The following is an 18,604-nucleotide window of genomic DNA, read 5'->3' as shown; positions in this document are numbered from 1 at the left end:
GCTGGTAGCCCTCGGTGGTCTCCACATTTCTAGCCAGCCCCTGGAGGTCAGAGTTTGTAAACGATGCTTGGTGATTTGGGTTGAGAAAACAGCTCAGATGTGCCTTAGAGGAGTGTGGCAAGTCCCTGGGTCTAAGACGTGTCCATGTGTCTGTCCATGGTGCCGTGCCCAGCTTCAGGGCATGCTCTGGGGGTAGCCAACAGACAGCTCAGCTGGGTAAGCGGCCCTGGTAGTTTATACTTAGATTTTGAAAGGCTCTGTCAGAACCCACTGTTGATGGCCTCATCATTGCACAAGAGCCAAGAGTTGGCTCAGGTGCTTCCGCATAGACATGGGTCCGCTCTATGGTATGTCCCAGGAAGGCGTCAAGAGGGGCCAGACTCGACCCCCCCCCCCCACTGTGCCCTTCACCTCTGATAGGAAATGTTTGCTCTGGAAGAGGCATCCAGAGGGGCAGCCGTGGTGCTCAGGCTCCATCTAGGAAGGTAGCAGAACTCAGGCAAGAACAACCCATCTTTACAAGCTGTCTTAGGATCTTAGGACGCAGGGTGAAGAATGAAGACCCCGTTAGGGGGAGCTGCCACTCCATGTTCAAAGTACATGTTCTAGCTGTGTGTGATGGCTTACACCCACTCCCAGCATTCAGGAGGCAGAGCCAGGTGGCTCCCTCTGAGTCCCAAGATAGCCAGAGCTGCACAGTGAGACTCTGATTCAAAAGAAAAAGTTCTAGAGCTAGGCTGAGGCAGGAGGATTGCCTCAAGTTGGAGGCTAGCCTGGGTTACACAGTGAGGTCCTGTTCTAGCTAAGCATGGCAGCACACACCTGTGCCTCAGAGTCTGTGGTATGTTTGAGGCCAGCCTGGGCTATGTAAACTCTATCTTTGAAAGGCTGGGGTATAGCTCAGTTGCCTATCATGAAGTCCAGTTTGAAACCAAGCACTCGGGAAAGGTCAGAGCGTCATCTTTGGCTATTTTAAGTTTGAAGCTTTTTCTCAAAACATTGCCAATCAAAGTGTATCTACCCCCAGCCTGAGGCGCTATCAAGTACAGCACACTGAGAAAAAAAACGTTTATTTCATCCCCAACTAGTCTACAGAACCCGAGGGCAGGGTGTCCCCACCAAGTCTCCAATACATTCAGTGCAGGGGTGCCTGCCCTCCTCGATGGCGTCTAATAGCTGCTGGGGAATATTTACATACTCAATGTAAATATTAATTCTGGGTATTCTCCAGACAAAGCTTCCTCCTGCCAGGGCGGGAGGAGAAAGATATCCAGTCCCCCACCTGCTCCACGACCGCCAGGCAAGCAGTCTGGGGACAGTTGGGATAGTGGTGACCCCAGAAGACAGCAGTGAGCACAGAGTCCAGCCAAAGCTGGGTAGTGGCCCTGAGTGAGGGAGTGTGTAGCCTAAGCCCAGCACTCCAAGGCGATAGTGCATGGACCCCAACCTTGTCTTTGGAAGAAAAAAAAAAGCCTCAAGCTGAGCTCAGCCTTCCAGCTGAGGGGAAACTATGGCATATGTCAAAAGCAGGCACCTGCTTCTGGCTGAGATGGGGTTCAGGGTTATCAAAAGCAACATGAGCCGAGCACACAGCTCAATGGTGGCACTGGCTAAGCAAATTCAAGGCCCTGGGCGCCATCCCCGGTACCGGGGCCTGGCAGAGAGAGATAACATCTTAGTGAAAACCCTTTCCTGAAAAAATTCCCTGGAGGATCGGGTGGGCACAGGCACTTCAGGTGGGCAGTCGAGCCGCAGCTAGAATGCAAAAATGGGCTCTTTGGCTGTCAACTCGAACAGAAGGGACTGCAGTTCCAGGCAGCAAACCTCCAAAGAGAAGTCCAGGGGAGAGGAGCGGCCCCAAGCACTCTCCCTGACTTCCCCTGGCTGCTCAGTACACAGGGGGAGGCTGGTAGCCCTCAGTGGTCTCCACGTTCTGGGTGAAGGGGGGCTGCTGGTAGTTTTCCACCGAGGAACTGGGGTAGGAGGCGTAGGCAGTGTTGGGGTCTGGAGTGGGGTCCACGTAGTTTTCAATGAAGGCGTCCACTCCAGCCTTGTAGCGCTGGTAGGCCAGGGAAGCCAGCACACCCTGCAGGGGGGGACCCAAGGTGTGGGCAGGGCAAGGGGACATCAGCCTTCACCGAAGCCTCCAGAGCTGCCCTCCCCAGCCCACCTACCCAGGAAAAGATGGAGAAGAAGCTGAAGGTGATGGCGGCCCGTGCTGAGTCGGCTCCCACCAGCACATCCTCAGCTTTGGTGGCTGCCCACTGGTTGGTCAGGAAGCAGAAGCCAACAAACCACAGGAAAGTCCAGAGAGCTGGGGAGACAACAGGGAGGGAGGAGTGGGCCCTGGGGACAGACGGGACTCATAGGGGCCCACCCTCCCAAGGCTTTGTGCTCTGTGACCTACAGAAGCAGAGGGAAGCGAGGCTTAGGGGTCAGCTGTTAGGCGGGATGGATGAGCACAGAAACCTGATGCCACACCTCACCCTTATGCCCATCACCCCTGAGTTTCTGTAGTCAGAGTCCCTGTGTGCCATCCCAGCACACAAGGGGACCTGGGGGAAGGGCCCTGGATTGTGAAGCCCTGCTCCAGTGCCACGCATACCTGAGAAGAGCAGATCACCAATGACCAGGTACTTGCGATCAGTAGCATTGCTTATCTGGGAGAAAAGGGCGTCCACCACGAGGAAGAAGGCTGAGGCCAGGAAGGCCAGTACCCCAATGGCACTGCCGTAGCGGCAGGCATCCTCGTTCCGGTTGAATACACAGTATAACTGCTCAGTATCATGAGTGTTGCTGTAGCCCTCGCCGAAGATGCAGGAGAACACGATCAAGGCCAAGACCTGAGGGGAGAGGGTCATTGATGGGCAGGGGCACACACCCGTGGGCCATGTCCCTGACAGACCCCTCAGCCTAACAGGGCATCAGGTGTCTCTTGCCTCTCTACTGACGCCCTGTTCTGAGGCTGGTGTTTCAGCCCCTTCTGGACTCCTGGGAGTCAGGCGATGGGCAGGCTGTGGCCAGGACATCCTCAACAGTTACTCACTACCAGGGGCTGGAGGATAGAGGCTATTACAGGAAAGGGCTACCTACCCCTAGCTGCCTCTCTATAGGTGTCATCTCATTTAGGTTTATGACAAAGGCAAAGAATAATCTACTCCTCTCCATTTGAAAATGAGATGTGGGTTGGGTTTTATTTTTTTGCTTTTTCTTTCTTTCTTTTTTTTTTGGGGGGGGGAACAGGGTTTCTCTGTGTAGCCCTGGCTGTCCTGGAACTCACTCTGTAGATCAGTCTGGCCTCCATCTCACAGGGATCAGTTTGCCTCTGCCTCCCTGAGTGCTGGGAAAGGGCATGTTGCCACCACTGCCCGGCTGGAAGGGTTTCGTTTAGCCCTGGCTGAACTCTGTGTACCCCAGGGTGACCTTGACTCCTGACCTTTCCGCCTTCACCTCCCAAATGCTGGGATTACAGTCGTGTACTACTATACTTGCTTGGGGCTCTCCCAACCCTATCCCATCCTCCTTGGGCAACTGCACCACAGATTGTTGGTGGATTGTGTTTGTTTTTGAGAGGCCTCACTATGTAGCCCTGGTGCCCTGGAACTCATGAAAAGGCCTCTGCCTGCAGAGCTGAGAGAGTGCTGGGGTTAAAGGCCTGAGCTGCCACACCTGCTCCAGTTAAGGGCGCTGAGTGCTCCTGCAGGGGACCCTGGTTTTGTCCCAAGCACCCACCGCCTTCTGACCTCTGTGGACACCAAGCACACACACGGAGAACCTTCACACACACAGGCAAACGCACACACAGAAAAGGCAGGGTCTCACTCCGGCTCGGGCTGGCCTGAAGCCTATGACAATCCTCCTGCCTCAACTACCTCTGAGCTGAGATTACAGGTGTGAGCCACCACAGCCCATTTGAGGGGGTTTCAACAAGATGGGCCACAAAATCACGGCGGGGAGACTCAGTGTCTCATCCAACCCTCACCCAACACCCTGTGCCAAGCCAGTCCTCCAGCATCAACCATCTTCCAAAACCCCGTTCAACAGCAGCACTGGCCCTTCCAAGACTCTGCTGGTGCTCCCAGCCAGCCAGCCTTCACCCAGCTTACTCAGCATGCTGCCTGGTCCCCTCCTGAGAGCTACAGTCTAGAACCCAGCCCTTCACCTGCTCCCCTCAGAACAAGGTTCTTGGGGCGGTCCGATCGATCCACAGGTCTGTGGGCCAGGCTGGGAGCCCTCTCAGGAGCCAGGGCCGAGGTGGGAAACTCACCCGCAGAAACTGCCCAGTTTGGAAAACATCCCCTTTGGAGTCATCCTAGTCATTTCTTCTCCTTCTCACACCTCAAGACCAAGGCCAAACCCAAACCCACCTCTACACGGCAGATGGAGCCTGCCGAGTCTGGGGGCACCTGGTTGTCTCCGGACTCCCAGGGCCAAAGCAAACTGATTCTCCCGGAACACTCTATGGGACAGTGGAACTTAAGTCACAAGCCCCGCCTCCAGCTGGAGATGAAGCCGGAACTCCGGGGCTGCCTGCAGAGTCTGGGTCAGGACTCCTGGCACTGCCAGGGTACAACCCAGGACAGGACGGAGTCTGCTGGACTCCACCGCTAGCTCGGCTGGGAGGCTCGGGGAGTGGGGGCACCTCCAGGACTCCAGGCCCGGATCCCCTGGGAGCAGAAGGCCCGCCCTCAGTCCCGCAGCCAAAGCCCAGTTTCAATGTCCTCGTCCCAAGACACAGCCAGCTGGTACGGACGGGCCGGGCAGGGAGCGAGTACATTCTGCGTGGCTTAGCAGACCTGCTGCCGCTAGCCTCTGAGCGGGAGGCGGGAGGCGGGAGGCGGGAGGAAACCCTACGCGGGGCGTCAGGCCACCCCCTCCTCGCACCCCACGTGGCCCCAGAAAGTCCCTTCCAGGTGAATTCCCCACGCTGGGAGCCGCGGCGTGCAGGCCACTTGCTGTGGCGCGGCCCGGAGCCCCACCCGCCGCCAGCAGGGCGAAGGGCCGGCCTCCCCGGAGCGAGCCCCTCGGGGACATCCATCCCGCACCGGGGCGTCCGGGACGAGCGGCGGGGCCCGCCCGGGCCCGAGCTCCGGAGCCACGCACGCAGTGGGACAGGCGACAGGACGCTCTCGGCCGGGCCTGGGACGCACGGCCGCAGCCACCTGTCGCGCTCGGAAGCCGGCGGCCCACAGGGCCCGGTGGCCGGGGCGCGCGGCTCCGGGTCCCCCAGCCCCCACGGCCGACTCACCATGCTCACGATGCGCGTCACCACCTGAGGCTGCGACACGAAGCGCCTCAGGTCGAAGGAGCCGCCCGCGTTGGCCGCGCCGTAGGCCCCGCTCTCCATGTCGCCGCCGCCGCCGCCGCCGAGCCGCCGATGGCAGAGAACCAGCCGGACCGCCCCGCCCCGCCCCGCCCCGGGGCGTGGCCGGCCGCCGCGAGAGGGCGTGGCCTGCCGCCGGGGACGCGCCGCGGGGTGCCCCTCCGTGCCTGCTGCGCTGGCAGGTGGCAGGAACTGGGAGCTGCGCCTGCGGCGCCAGGGTGGGGCACAAGGAAGGAAAAGCTCGCCCCTGGGAGGTCCGTCCCGCTAAGCTCAACCAGAAAGGATCTGAGAGTCTCCTGGAAGAGAAACCCGTGGCGGCCCGCCCACCTTACACCTACCTCTCCAGAACACTCTCCAGACACCCGAACCTAGGCTCATACACGTCCAGAGCTCACCACTCTGCTCCAGACCAAAGGGCTGGGGCGTAAGTTCTTGCCTAGAACATCAGAGAGCCCTGGGTTCGACCCTCGGGACCACAGTAGGAGTAAGTCTGGCCCCAGCAATCGGCCACTCTTTCCTCCCTAGCTGGAGGCCTGGGAGGGGTTGGAGGACAACCCTTTGCTACCCTTCTTGGACCTGCCAGGGAAAAGGCTCTGACGGGCAAGAGTGTCCGCTCTTTTCTAGACACCAAGATCGTGCGCAGCAAACAATGCATCTGGGGGATAGTCCCAGGAGGAAGAGGAGGGGGAGGCAGGAGAATAAGGAGTTCAAGACCAGCCTGAGCTGAGATCCTGTCTCAAAACGCACAAGCACACACACACAAACAAGAATGTAATTTTAAAAAATTAAATAACATCATTAGTTCAGAGAACCCGGTTACCCCTCCCCCCAAAAAATATAACCTGGTGCTTACTGTGTGAAGGGTTGTGTGCCAGCACAGGGGCCTCGCTGACCGACAAGAGGCTTTCAGACAACCTTAATGGACAACACACATGTGTTGCCATGGCAGACATGGCTGCTGATGGGTGTGGAGGGCTAGGCAGGCACAAAAGGGAGTCAGGACAAGATGGCACTACCGTAGTCACTTCAGTGCGTAAGGAGTAATGAGGGCATACATACCTCAGTAATAGAGGGCTGGACAGTGACCTGGTACACCAGAGGGGTGCATGGGGAGAAGACAGGAGAGGGCACAGAGACCGGGGAGGCGGGGGGGGGGTGGGGGGTGGGGGGGTGGGGGGCTGGGACCTTTTTTTTTTTTTTTTTTTTTTTTTTTTTTTGAGACAGGGTTTCTTTGTGTAACTTTGGAGCCTGTCCTAGAACTCACTCTGTAGACCAGGCTGGCCTCGAACTCACAGAGCTCTGCCTGCCTCTGCCTCCTGAGTACTGGGATTAAAGGCGTGCGCCACCACCGATGGCTGGGGCTGGGCCTTTTAACCATCTATCCCCATGCTCCCCACACTTACACAGAGGGAGTTCAGGGCCACCCCTTGTGTCTAACTCCTAAAATCCATACACACACACTGAGTGTTTGCTGAGGGAGCCCTGTGGGTGGCAGGACTCCCCACACCTTCCTAGCCAGGAAGCACAGTTTTAACCCCAGTACTCGGAGGCAGATGCAGGCAAATGTCTGTGAGTTGCAGGACAGCCAGAAGTGTTACATAAAGGGAACCCTGTCTTGGAAAACAAACAAAAAAGAAATAAATGAAACCCCTTTCCTTACATGTGTTTAATTGTTGTGTCTGGAGTGGGGTGTCGGCGTGGGACATGGGACATGGGAGAGAGAGGGCGTCTGCTATGAGACTGTCATTTCAGCCCGTGCGGCCCTGGGGTTGCACTCAGGCTGACAGGCTTGGCAGCAGGCACCTTTTCCCAGCTCCCTGGCCCCTTTTTAGGTCCTGTCGTTTTGTTTTGAGCCAGCTTCTCATTCACTATGCAGCCTGGCTGTCCTACAACTCCCTCTGTAGACCTGGCTGGCCTCTAACTCACAGAGATCCTCCTGCCTCTGCCTCTCAAGTGCTGGGAGCCAAAGTGTGCGCCACCACACTCGGCCAGTACGCCAATTTTTGTTTTGTTTGTTTGTTTCTTTTGAGACCAGACTCTTGTACCAAGATTGACCCGGAACCCTGGTCTTCCTGCCTCTCCACCTTTCCCTAAGTCTGGGATTGCAGGTATGAGCCACCACATACACAAACCTGTTACTGTTGCCAAATTGTTGATGACCCCCGCTTCAGTTATGCAACCCCCAAAGGGGTTGCAACCAGAAGTTTAAGGAGCGGGGCTCTGTGTGCCTGTGGGCAAACACCCACTCAGTTACTGGTGTTCTCGTAGCAAAAACCGCCAACAGTCACTCATGCAGCAGGAATCCTACACACCACACAATTTTATTCCTTTGCCCGATACACACTAATGCTCCAGGCTTCTGGGCCCCTTTTGGGGGTGCACTACTTTTGGTACCCTGATCTGTGCATACACCCTTTCTGCCCTCACTCCTCAGGCTCCTTTCTCGCTCCAGCAGATGGTTCCTGTATAGGGCAGGGAGGCGAGCCTGGTCTCTGTCCTCTGGTCACAACCTGATGACAAAGGACACTGTGGGTCAGACACACTCACCCAATCTTATGGTTTCAAGCGCATCCGTGATCTTACTCACGCCACTAAATTCACTGAATCACCAAGAGGTTACTTGCTGGTCCCTGGTTACACAGTCAGCAGGAGCTAGGCCTCTGTACCCACATTTTACAAACGAAAACAATGAGCCCCGGAGAGGCAATGCGCCCTCCCTAGAGTCTAGCCTATGGACAGTCTTGGGACCAGAAGTTCCTGCAGGGGCCGAGCTAAGATGTCCAAGGAGACAGAAGTGGCCACCGCAAAAGGCCAGGAGTTGGTGCTTAGAGATCTGTGGTGCCTGGAGCCAGATGCTCCTGCCCACCCTGGTCCCTGGAGGCCCCACAGGGAAGTACCCCTGCAGATGTCAGCGAGAGCCCTGGTTAGAGCGGGGTGTGTAAGGAATGTACCAGACACTGTAGGCTTTTGGCTTTAACAAGCAGCTTCAGGTCGGGCACATGTACCTCAATGACAACCAGTCTTACAAGACTAACCTGCTGTTTCCATTCAGAGCCCTGGCTCGTCACAGAGGTGGTCAGCAGCCGCTCACCAACACCCCCATCAAGCCCCCATGCATTACCTGGTCAAGCTCAGCACCCCGGAACTAATAGCTGCGATGGAGATGAGGCTGCCAGCCAGAATGCAGGTGGGTATCAGGGGCAGCTCCCCTGTAGGATGGTGAGGAGCCGGGGTTGGGCTTCTGCTTGGCCAGGGACAAGGGAGGCATCTTCAGGCCCACCCTGCCCTGGGTAGTGGCAGATAGTCATCTCCCCAGCTCTGACACCTTCCTGAACACACTGTAGCCCCTGCCCCAGGCCTGGACGGGTCTTCTCACCTGGGGACAGGAGGAAGGGGGCACTGATATGGGCACTGATACTGTTTGCAGCTTCGCACTGGAACCAGCCGGACACCTGGGACAGCGGGATGGAGAAGATGGCAGGCTCCCCATGGAGGGGCCTCTGCTGTGCATGGATATGTCCGTCATCCCCAACCAAGCGGTAGATGATGGGTGGACTGCCGGAGGATGCCAGGCAGGACAGGTTCGCGGTGCGGCCTGAGTCCCCATCGTACAGGGCGATGACGTCAGTCTGCGGCTGGGAAACGGGCTCTGACAGGGAGGGAAAGGGTGACTCCAATACATTCTCCTTTTCATATGCCAAATGAACCCAGAGACTTAGCTGAGACTCCACCTCCTCAAGCTGCCTGTCCTCTGCTCTGCTTGTCTAGGCTTCTAGGCTGCTTGTGGTATATACTATATATGATCCCATTTTTAAAATGTTCTTTAAAATATATTTAAAAAAAATTTTTTTGAGCTGGGAGGTAGTGGTGCACACCTTTGATCCCAGCACTCAGGAGCCAGAGGCAGGAGGATCTCTGTGAGTTCAAAGCCAGCTTGGTCTACAGCATGATTTCCAGGACAGCCAGAGCTTCACAAAGAAACCCTGTTTTGAAAATAACAACAAATAATAATTTTCTTCTTATTTTTTTGGTGGGGGTGTCAAGATAGTTTCTTTATGTAGCCCTGGCTGTCCTGTAGCTCATTCTGTAGCCCAGGCTGGCCTTGAATTCAGATATCCACCTGCCTCTGCTTCCTGAGTGTCAAGACTAAAGGCATGCATCACCACTGCCTGACATCATTGAGTAATTTTAAAAATTGTTTTGGACTAAACTCCTCCGGACACCAGGCTAAAAATAAAACTGAACTCATAAGAGCTAGGTTCCATATCACCAAGCTAACCCTGAGCAGATAGATAGCAGTCAGGGTTCCCAGGCAGCCTGCTAATTCCTAAACAGTGACCTGGCTGGACATGGCAGCACATGCCTGGAATCCTAGCCCTCAAGAATGTGAGGCAGAAAAGAATAAAGAAATAAACGTGGAAAGAGGGGAGGGCAGAGAGGTGACTCCACAGCTGAGAGTGAGTGCGTGCTATTCTTGCAGAGGACCCGGCAGGCTCCCAGCACCCATGGCGGGTGCCTCACAACTCACTGCAACCACGGGTCTCATGACTCTGACCTCCAAAAGCACTTGTACAAACCACAACAAATAAGTAGGCTGGGCATGGTGGCACATGACTTTAAACCCAACACTACAGAGGCAGAGGCAGGCATATCTCTGAGTTTGAGGCCAGCCTGGTCTATATAGTGAGTTCCAGGACAGCTAGAGATATGTAGAGAGACCCTGTCTCAAAAGAAATCTTCTCGGTTAAAACAAAACAAAACAAAACACAGTTGGAAGCATGGGAAATTCCCATGAATTTATAGCCAGGCTGGACCACACAGCAAATTCCAGGCCAACCTGAGCTACAATGTGAGACCTGGCCAGGTGTGATGGCCTGCACCTTTAATCCCAGCACTGGGGAGGCTAGGCTAGGGATGTACCTCAGCAATTGGGTGCTTGCCTAGCCTGATACACCTGTGGCCTAGAGATTATAGGTAAGAGCTGTGGAGCAGGAGGACACTCTTATCTGATGGTGCTAGCTAGGCAAGCTCCTTCAGGAAAAGAGGTACCACTCGGAAGAATGAAGGATGCACAGAGCATCCCCACTGACCAGCAGCTAGCTGTCCCAGCTCCAGCCTCATCGGTGCAGAAGAATGCAACCTCCCTTACAGCTTTTCAAGCCCCCTGAGGTGCCTGGTTGTCATCTTGCTTGACAGACAAAGCAACTGTGGCCCAGACATTGAGAGATTTGTTCAGGATCCCACAGCCAGCTCACAAGGATATCCCAGCCTTCTGCGTGCTGGGCTTCAGACCCTGTTTGCTTCTTTCAGGCTCTTTGTCCTGGTGATTTTAGGGGGTACGGATGCTGGAGGAGAGTATACTTTCTTGTTCCTGTTAACGGTGAGTGAAAGCTGGGGTGGAAAGGGAAGGGAGGGAATACAGCTCTGGGGTGGGCAGCGTGGGGGATGAAAGCAGATGTGGTTACTTGCAGGTTGTCTAAGCCATGCCCTCAGCCTCTGAGAACTTTGACTTCTCCAGTGTCAGTGTCGAACCTGATTGCCTCCCCATGGGTGTGGGTGAGATAATTAGCAGCAATCCCTTGATTACCAGCCCCATGTCAGAACCCACTGAACCTTCTGGCCCTTTCCAGGAGACTGTGTCCTCTAGTCGCCGCGGACTGGGCACAGCCTTGAAAGCAGGCAGTCTGCCTTCCACCCCCATTCTGCTGCCTCCTCCTCTCTCCCTGCTAAAATCCCCATCTCAAAGTCCAGCATCCCCTCCCCTAACCCAACCCCTCCGTTGATTCACGTCCCACGAGCCTGACCCCTGTACTCACTGTCCCACAGCTCTAAGTACATCAGCAGCTTGCTGCTGGGCCCGTAGGTGCCCAGGTTAGAGGCTGCTTGGCAGGAGTAGGTGAGCAGCTCTGGGCTGGACTTGAGTGTGATGTTGATGTTGAAGGAGGCTGGCTTGTAGTCGTGCACAACCCGTTTTGCCACCAGGATACCTCGGCTAGCCATGAGAGAGTAAGTGATGGGCCGGGGTGCGTCAGGGATGTCGCAGGTTACGAGCACACGGCGGCTTCGAGGGTAAACTTCCAGCACTTTGTAGGAAATAGTGATGTCTGAGAGGTGGATCAGTCAGGGAAAGAAGGATACCAAGATGGGTCAAGCACTTTGAAACTCTGGTTGGACAATTCTTCAAAAAGTTAAATAGTCAGAGCTGGATAGAAGGCTCGGTGGCCAAGAGCACTTCTGGAAGATTTGTGTTTCGGTTCACAAAGACCCATGCAGAGGCAGATGCACACAGCAAACACACTCTTGAAAGAAGTGTGAACCTAGGGGTTTAGTGTGTATACCAATGGCAGAATATAAGGCTAGCAATTGTTAAGGCCCCAAGTTCAGTCTCCGGCACCATAAAAGGGGTGGGAAACATTAAAAGAGTTAGTGATGACTCAGAAATTACACTCCTAGGCACATCCCAACAGAATCAAAGAGACTCAGCCAGATCTGTCACACACATGTCAGGGCAGCTCCGGTCATGGCTACCAGGAGGAAACACCTTCACATCCTAATAGCTGAACATGATCTGTGCAAGGAATATGATTTGACCTTGAGGACAAATGAGGGTTTGGAGGTATCATGTCTCGGCAGACCCTGAGCCTGGCATGTTCAAGGCCCTCTGTTTGATTTCCAGTGAGGTCAAAAGGAAGATGTGAGCCCCACGCGTTTCTTGATTCCACAGCACCAATATCACATGACTCCATGCCGGAGGCAGGAGGGAAAGGGCTGTATAAATACATTGGTGGCGGGCTTCTGGAGAGATGGCTCAGTGGTTAAGAATGCTTTCTACTCGGAGTTCACAACTGCCTGTAACTCCATTCCCAGAGGGAATCCAAGCCCTCCCCTGGCTTCTGTGGGTACTGCATGCATGTGGTGCACAGATACAGACAGACAGACCAGAGACCAGGCATGGTGTCAGCCTTTAGGGTCAGCCTTTGGAAGGCAGATGTCTGTGACTTTAAGGCTAGCCTTGTGTACATAGTTCCAAGGCAGCCAAAACTACACAGTGAAAGCCTACCTCTAAGAGGAGGAGCAGGGGGAGGAGGGGGAGGAGGAAATAATTAACATCCCAGACTCCAGACCAGATATATTGCCCTTGCTCTACTGGGCCTGGAAACTGTACCATGGTCAGGAAACTTTCCATGGGCCAGGGGTGGTGGCACACACTTTTAATCTCAGCACTCTGGAGGCAGAGGCAGGTGCATCTCTGTGAGTTCAAGGCCAGCCTGGTTTACAGAGTGAGCTCCAGGACAGCCAGGGTCACACAGAGAAACCCTGTCTTGAAAAACCCCAAAGAAAAAGAAAGGAAGGAAGGAAGGAAGGAAGGAAGGAAGGAAGGAAGGAAGGAAGGAAGACAGCCAGAAAGCCAGACAGACTCACTCCACAGACTTCAGGCTGTCTATCACAAACATTTCCTGGGACTTTCCCACCCCATTCTTGTGACAACTGTACACACTGTCTTTCAGATCCTAATTCCTGCTTGGGGGAACTTGTGTCTACTGGCACTCTAGCCAAGTGCTGAGTCCAGGGACCCACTCCACACCCCACAGCAGGAAGTGAGCCATTGAGACACAAGCAGCCCCCCCCCCACCAAAAGAGGACAAGTTCTGGAGCCACCTGACCAACACCAACAGAGCCCTTCTTCTGTGGCTTTTTAAACACTTTGCTAAGTACCCCTCTTTGTGGATGAGATCTATTTTATTCTTTTAATCAAAATTGATTTCCAATTTGAGATACTGGACCTAATGCTAAAATCAGACTTCTTTTTCTATGTTTTGAGACAGGGTTTCTCTGTGTAGCCCCAGCTGTCCTGGAACTGACTCTGTAGACCAGACTGGCCTTGAACTCACAGAGATCCACCAGCCTCTGCCTCCAGAGTGCTGAGATTAAAGGCATGGGCCACCAACACCTGGCTTTGGCAGACTTCTTCTAACGGCTTGATCAGCTTGGTCTTCGGGGACAACAGGTCTTATCAGGGTCCAAGGAAGGTATTGGGGTGGACTTCGTCTCACGGGGTGGGGGAAGGAGTGTTGGGCCAAACTGTGGTTACATGTTTGTTTGGTTTTTCCCTTTCCTTCATGAAGAGTAACGAGCGTGACTTATAAAAGTGAAAAGAAAATAAAACCGGTGCCTCTCATTTCCATTTTGGTGGCCTGGAATAGAAGCTCGGTTTGCATACGTGGGGACTGGAAGCCCGGTCTGCTCCCCAAGCTGGAAATAGAAAACATCGCCCTCCACGCTGAGCCTGCTGCGGTGACAGCTGCTGCTTTGTCTTTTTATTCTGTTTTGTTTTTTTGAGGCGGGATCTCACAGAAACCCTACTGCACTGCCTCCTAAGTGCTGGAATTAAAGGTGCCCAGCCAGGGCTGGCGCATGCTCCTCCCCCTTACATTTTAAAGATACTGTTTCACTTTGAGCTCTCTAACTCCCAGAAACCACCACGCCCACTGATGCTTTCCACTCTCACTCTCCGGGTCCCGGCAGGAGGGGGACTTACACTCTTGATTCTAACAGCCTGGGGCGCTCACTTGTGCTCTGTCGGTCCCTGCAGGAGGGGTGACTCTATTCTTTCAGAACCTGGATTATCCTCGTGCCGGCAGCCAAACATCCTCTGAGGTTTGTGAAGAAACAAGGAGTCAGCCTTCAGAAACCTCCTTAGCGGGACTCTGCCAGCAAAGGCCATGGGCTGAGGGGACAGGAAGGCAGGACCACCTCTGCCCAGGTACTTTCCTGAGACCCAGCCACCAGCTCTTTTTTTAGCTATGACACTAATAACCTTTTTCTTTTGTAGAGAAATGAGGAAATGGTAGTTTGGTCTGTGCCTCATCCGTCTGAGGACTCCGTAAACGCCACCGTGCACCTCCCTTAAGCAGAACAGAAGGGGATGCCCAGGGACTCAGGGTGAAGGACGAGACACAGAGGTGACTGCCTGCCTCCACCCCGAGGGAGGGGCACAGGCTGGGAGCCAAGGGAGGGCCCATGAAGGAGAGGGGAGGGGAGGGGGCAAAAGGCTAGATGGAGTAGGCCAGGGGCTGTGATCTTTCCTGATTCCCTTCCTTCCTGGCTCTGTACCTGGACTATTGGCGGGGGAGGGGAAGAGAAGGGGAGAGGAGGAGGGAAGGGGAGACAGAAACACACACACACACACACACACACACACACACACACACACACAGAGAGAGAGAGAGAGAGAGAGAGAGAGAGAACACTCACTCTCAGCTGCTTCCAGAGCAAAGAATCTTAATATCCAAGTTCCCCAGCAGCTCCCTCCTCCCCTCCCAAGGGCCCCTCCTCCGGGGATAAGTGCACACTAGAATGCCCTGGTCTGTCTGTGGGGCTTGGGGCAGGGGAAGTGTGTCCCCATGAGGACCTGGAGCCCTGTGACTGGAGCTCAGCTGCTGGGGAGTCCTCATCTTCACACACTTCGCTCTCCATGCCCCCTCCAGGCCTCACCCAGCCTGGAGGTGGGGTGGGGGCCAGAATTATCCATCTGGGTACCCCCAGACCCCTTCCTCACTATCAATAATCTCTCTCCAGCCAAGGCACCCACCCACCACAAGCCTGCAGCTCTGGCCCAGGCGTCCTCAGCTAGATCATCTCCCCATAGTGTGGGGCTACTCACCTTCCATTGGCTCCTCTGAGGAGCTGCAGGCAGCTGTAAAGAGGAGAGGGGTCAGGGGAGAGGAGGGAGACAGCCCAGACAGCTCCCTGCCCAGGCTGACCCCGATCTTGAGGCCTCAGGAACCGTTAGCAACTCTGATCATGACAACTATTTTATTTGAGTTTACCCAGGGCCTGTCCTGTATTCCAGGCCGTCCCTGAATGCACTATGTACCTGAGGGTGGCCTGGAACCCCCGACCTTCCTGTCTCCACTGCCCCAGTGCTGGGATTATGGGCACCACCATCAGCCTGGTCTAAATGAATGCTTTCACTTTTGGAAACCCCACTGCAGGCAAGTTAAGGGGAATCAGGGAACCAGGACACCCTGCTCAGCCACACACACACACACACACACACACACACACTCTCTCTCTCTCTCTCTCTCTCTCTCTCTCTCTCTCTCTCTCTCTCTCTCCCTCTGGCGCTTCTGCCTTCAGATCTTTCTCCAGCACCCCATTCCCCATGCCTACTTCCTCCAGGCCCTTCCCATGGTGTCTGCAAGAGACTCACCCAGCATGGCCATTAAGAGCAGCCAAAGGAGCCTCATGCTTCTGCGGGAGTGGGGCTGTGTGAGGCCTCCGGTTTAGGCTGTCAAGACCTCCTCATCTGGCCTCTCCGCCCTAAGGCTGTGGATGCTCCTTGGATGGCTGCCTGCAGTTACTAGATAATCCCCGAAGGTTGCAGTTACTCAGGGGCCCCTGAAGCCCTGCAGGACTAGCTCCGGGGATGTGGCCTGTGGGGGAGGGAGGGACGGAGGCTTTACCTACTGAGTTACACAAGGGGCTTTCTTTATCAAGGATCTTTTTAAAAAACATTGTAACAAAATTTTTTAAAGATTATTTATATGAACCAGGCATTGGTGGCACACATCTTTAATCCCAGCACTCAGGAGGCAGAGACAGGCAGATCTCTGTGAGTTCGAGTCCAGCCAGGTCTACAGAGCTAGTTCCAGGACAGGCTCCAAAGCCACAGCGAAACCCTGTCTCAAAAAAATAAATAATTAAATAAAATAAAAAGAAAAATAAAAAAAAAGAAAGAAAAAAGATTATTTATTATGTATACAGTGTTCTGTTTACATGTGTGCTTGCATGTCAGAAGAAGCATCAGATCTTATTACAGATGGTTGTGAGCCACCATGTTGGTTGCTGGGAATTGAACTCAGGGCCTCTGGAAGAGCAGCCAGAGCTCTTAATCTCTGAGCCATCTCTCCAGCCAGTAATGGTTTGTTTTTATTCTATGTACATCGGTGTTTCTGTTGCACGTATGTCTGTGTAAGGGTGTCAGATCCTCTGCAATTGGAGCTGTAAAAGTGAGCTGCCATGTGGATGCTGGGAATTGAACCTGGGTCCTCTGGAAGAGCAGCCAGTGCTCCCAACTGCTGAGCTGTCTCTCCAGCCCCACGAACAAGGGGCTTTCTTTATTAAGGAGCCCTGGTGTGGTTACCTGCTAAGGGAGAGACGCTTAGGTGCATGTCTATTGCTCTATATCTGCTCTCCGCTGACAGCTACAGCAGCTGCGTTCTGTCTCCTAGTTAAACCTCAGGGTAGATAAGGCTCTCCCTCACCAGAGAAGGTGGAGCTGTGTGCCTAAGGGGTCCAGAGAGAGGACCTGGACCCAGTCTGACCTAGACAAAGGGGATTAAGTCAGGCTGCCAATAGTGGTATGGCCCTTCCAACCCTAAGGCCACACCAGGGCCAGACCCTGAGGGTCTAAGGGACACAGAATGCCACGGAAGCAGGTGATATGGGCACTAGAACATGCTACCCTGTGGGGGGCCTCTCATAGCTGCCCATGCATGTATCTGGTTCCTCACCCCAGTCTAGGCCTGGGCCCAGAGGAGACCAGCCTGTGGCTTTCTGGGCATGCTCAGTGACTGCTCAGCACACACCCATTTTGGCAGTTTCTTCCCAGTCGAGGTCCCCTGCTGCCAGGTGACATCCTGTGTCAGGTGTAGACCTCCACAGAGCCCGGTTGGTAACTGTACTGAAGCCAGCCCTGCCCGCTGGGAAGACACACGGGATCTAGGAAGGCCCCTCCAACCTAGTCTCCTCTTGCCACTCCTGGGGGATCGGTGGAGGCCTGGTTTTATCAGCTATCTGAGCAGAGGGAGAAGCCACGAGAAGAACCAGCATTGGTGTCAGGCCACCGGCACAGGAGCTGTGCTACTCAGGGCGAGGCCAACTCCCTTGTGTCAGCAAAGCCCGGCATTTCCCCAGGCTGCAGCCTGTACCCATACTCACCTCCTGCTCCTCCCTCCTCCTTTCCCCACAGCTGTACGGGGAGGGCTCCAACAAGCCCTTCCTCACAGGTGCCATCTGCAGCGGGCCCCTGGCTCGTCTCAAGTCCCCTTCCCACCTCCTGTCTTTTGTGCCAGGCTGCACCTTGTAGCTTGGGTCAGTTGAAGAAAGAAGGCATTCGAAGAGGGAATTTTGTTGTTGTTCTTTCCAAGACAGGGTTTCTCTGTGTAGCTTTGGAGCCTGTCCTGGAACTCACTCTGTAGACCAGGCTGGCCTCGAACTCGCAGAGACCCGCCTGCCTCTGCTTCCCGAGTACTGGGATTAAAGGTGTGCTCCATCGCCACCCAACCCAAGATGAAATTTTAAGGCCTTTGTGGCAGCAAGAAGGTCCAGCCTCTCTGATGGACTAAACCCCTAGCACCCGTACAAAGCCGTACATATTTATTGATTGTCACACCAAGTATTCCTTTATCCCATGGTCCCTAACCTAATTTACATGCTGCTGAAGGACAGCATCACAGGCCCTCATGACTCTAGCCTTTATTGTGTATCCTTTGCAATGCATAATACTACAAGAGCCTCAGACATAGACATCTTGTGACCCAAGTCATGGGATGGCTGCAAGGCCGCTTCGGCAAAAAAAAAAAAAAATCACCATTTCCCCCAAGGACTCTTCAAGGTCGAAGGACTTCTAAAAAGCAGCTGCTCATGGTAATGCCCCAAGCAGTGCTTCTGCTAAATTCCTAACTCTGGGGGCATGACTTCACAATGTTTTGTTTAATCTTATGGTTATGTTATTTTTAGTTAGTTTTTATTGTTTGTTTGAAGTAGGGTCTTGCTTTGTAAGCTGTCCTGGAACTCATTAAGACCAACTTGAACCTGAACTTGAACCTACAAAGACAGTTTATCTGCGTCCAGAGTGCTGTGATTACAGGTGTTTCCACCATGCCTGGCCATTTTTTGGGGGGTGGTTAGGGGTATATTTGACACAAGTTCTGCTCTGCGCCCCGGCTAGCCTATAACTCACTATGTAGACCAGGCTAGTCTCAAACTTAAGGCTATCTATCCTTCTGCCTCAGCCTCTTGAGTGCTGGGATTTCAGGCATGTGTTATCATGCTGGGCTAGTATTGTCTTTGAGACAGGGTTTTACTGTGTAATCTAGGCTAGCCTCAACCTCATAATCCTCCTGCCTTAGCTTTCCCAAGTGTTTAAATTATAAGTGTGAACCATGAACCTGGCTGAAAAGAATAACAAATAGCCGGGTGGTGGTGCACTCAGGAGGCAGAAGCAGGTGTCCTCTAAGTTCCTCTGAGTTCGAGGCCAGCCCGTTCTACAGAGTG

At 54.1% G+C, this 18,604-nt stretch overlaps 2 protein-coding genes across 2 annotated transcripts; both read right to left on the bottom strand.

Annotated features, from left to right (window-relative positions):
- Positions 1–1,054: 1,054 nt before the first annotated feature.
- Positions 1,055–5,371, bottom strand: Syngr2 (synaptogyrin 2). The gene is made up of 4 exons (XM_051181576.1): positions 5,249–5,371; positions 2,606–2,843; positions 2,175–2,314; positions 1,055–2,086 (listed from the first exon to the last, which is right to left on the bottom strand). The coding sequence occupies exons 1-4, from the start codon at positions 5,345–5,347 to the stop codon at positions 1,889–1,891; spliced, it is 675 nt and encodes a 224-aa protein (XP_051037533.1). The 5' UTR covers positions 5,348–5,371; the 3' UTR covers positions 1,055–1,888.
- A 2,288-nt stretch (positions 5,372–7,659) lies between these two features.
- On the bottom strand, positions 7,660–15,543 carry CUNH17orf99 (chromosome unknown C17orf99 homolog). Its single transcript, XM_051183086.1, is given in 7 exon segments — positions 7,660–7,833; positions 8,445–8,535; positions 8,538–8,567; positions 8,700–8,972; positions 11,140–11,427; positions 14,988–15,020; positions 15,537–15,543. Coding segments are annotated over 7 exon segments (729 nt in total). The 3' UTR covers positions 7,660–7,826.
- Positions 15,544–18,604: the final 3,061 nt, after the last annotated feature.

This window comes from Phodopus roborovskii, unplaced genomic scaffold (assembly GCF_943737965.1).
Source record: "Phodopus roborovskii unplaced genomic scaffold, PHOROB, whole genome shotgun sequence".
Taxonomy (NCBI): Eukaryota; Metazoa; Chordata; class Mammalia; order Rodentia; family Cricetidae; genus Phodopus; species Phodopus roborovskii.
This window is presented reverse-complemented; position numbering and strand designations above follow the sequence as displayed.

Coding starts and splice junctions, on each gene's coding strand:
- Syngr2 (XM_051181576.1), bottom strand. CDS start 5,347: ATGGAGAGCGGGGCCTACGGCGCGGCCAACGCGGGCGGCTCCTTCGAC. Junction 2,844..5,248: donor TGACGCGCATCGTGAGCATG/GTGAGTCGGCCG, acceptor CTCTCCCCTCAG/GTCTTGGCCTTGATCGTGTT. Junction 2,087..2,174: donor TCTTCTCCATCTTTTCCTGG/GTAGGTGGGCTG, acceptor CCCCCCCTGCAG/GGTGTGCTGGCTTCCCTGGC.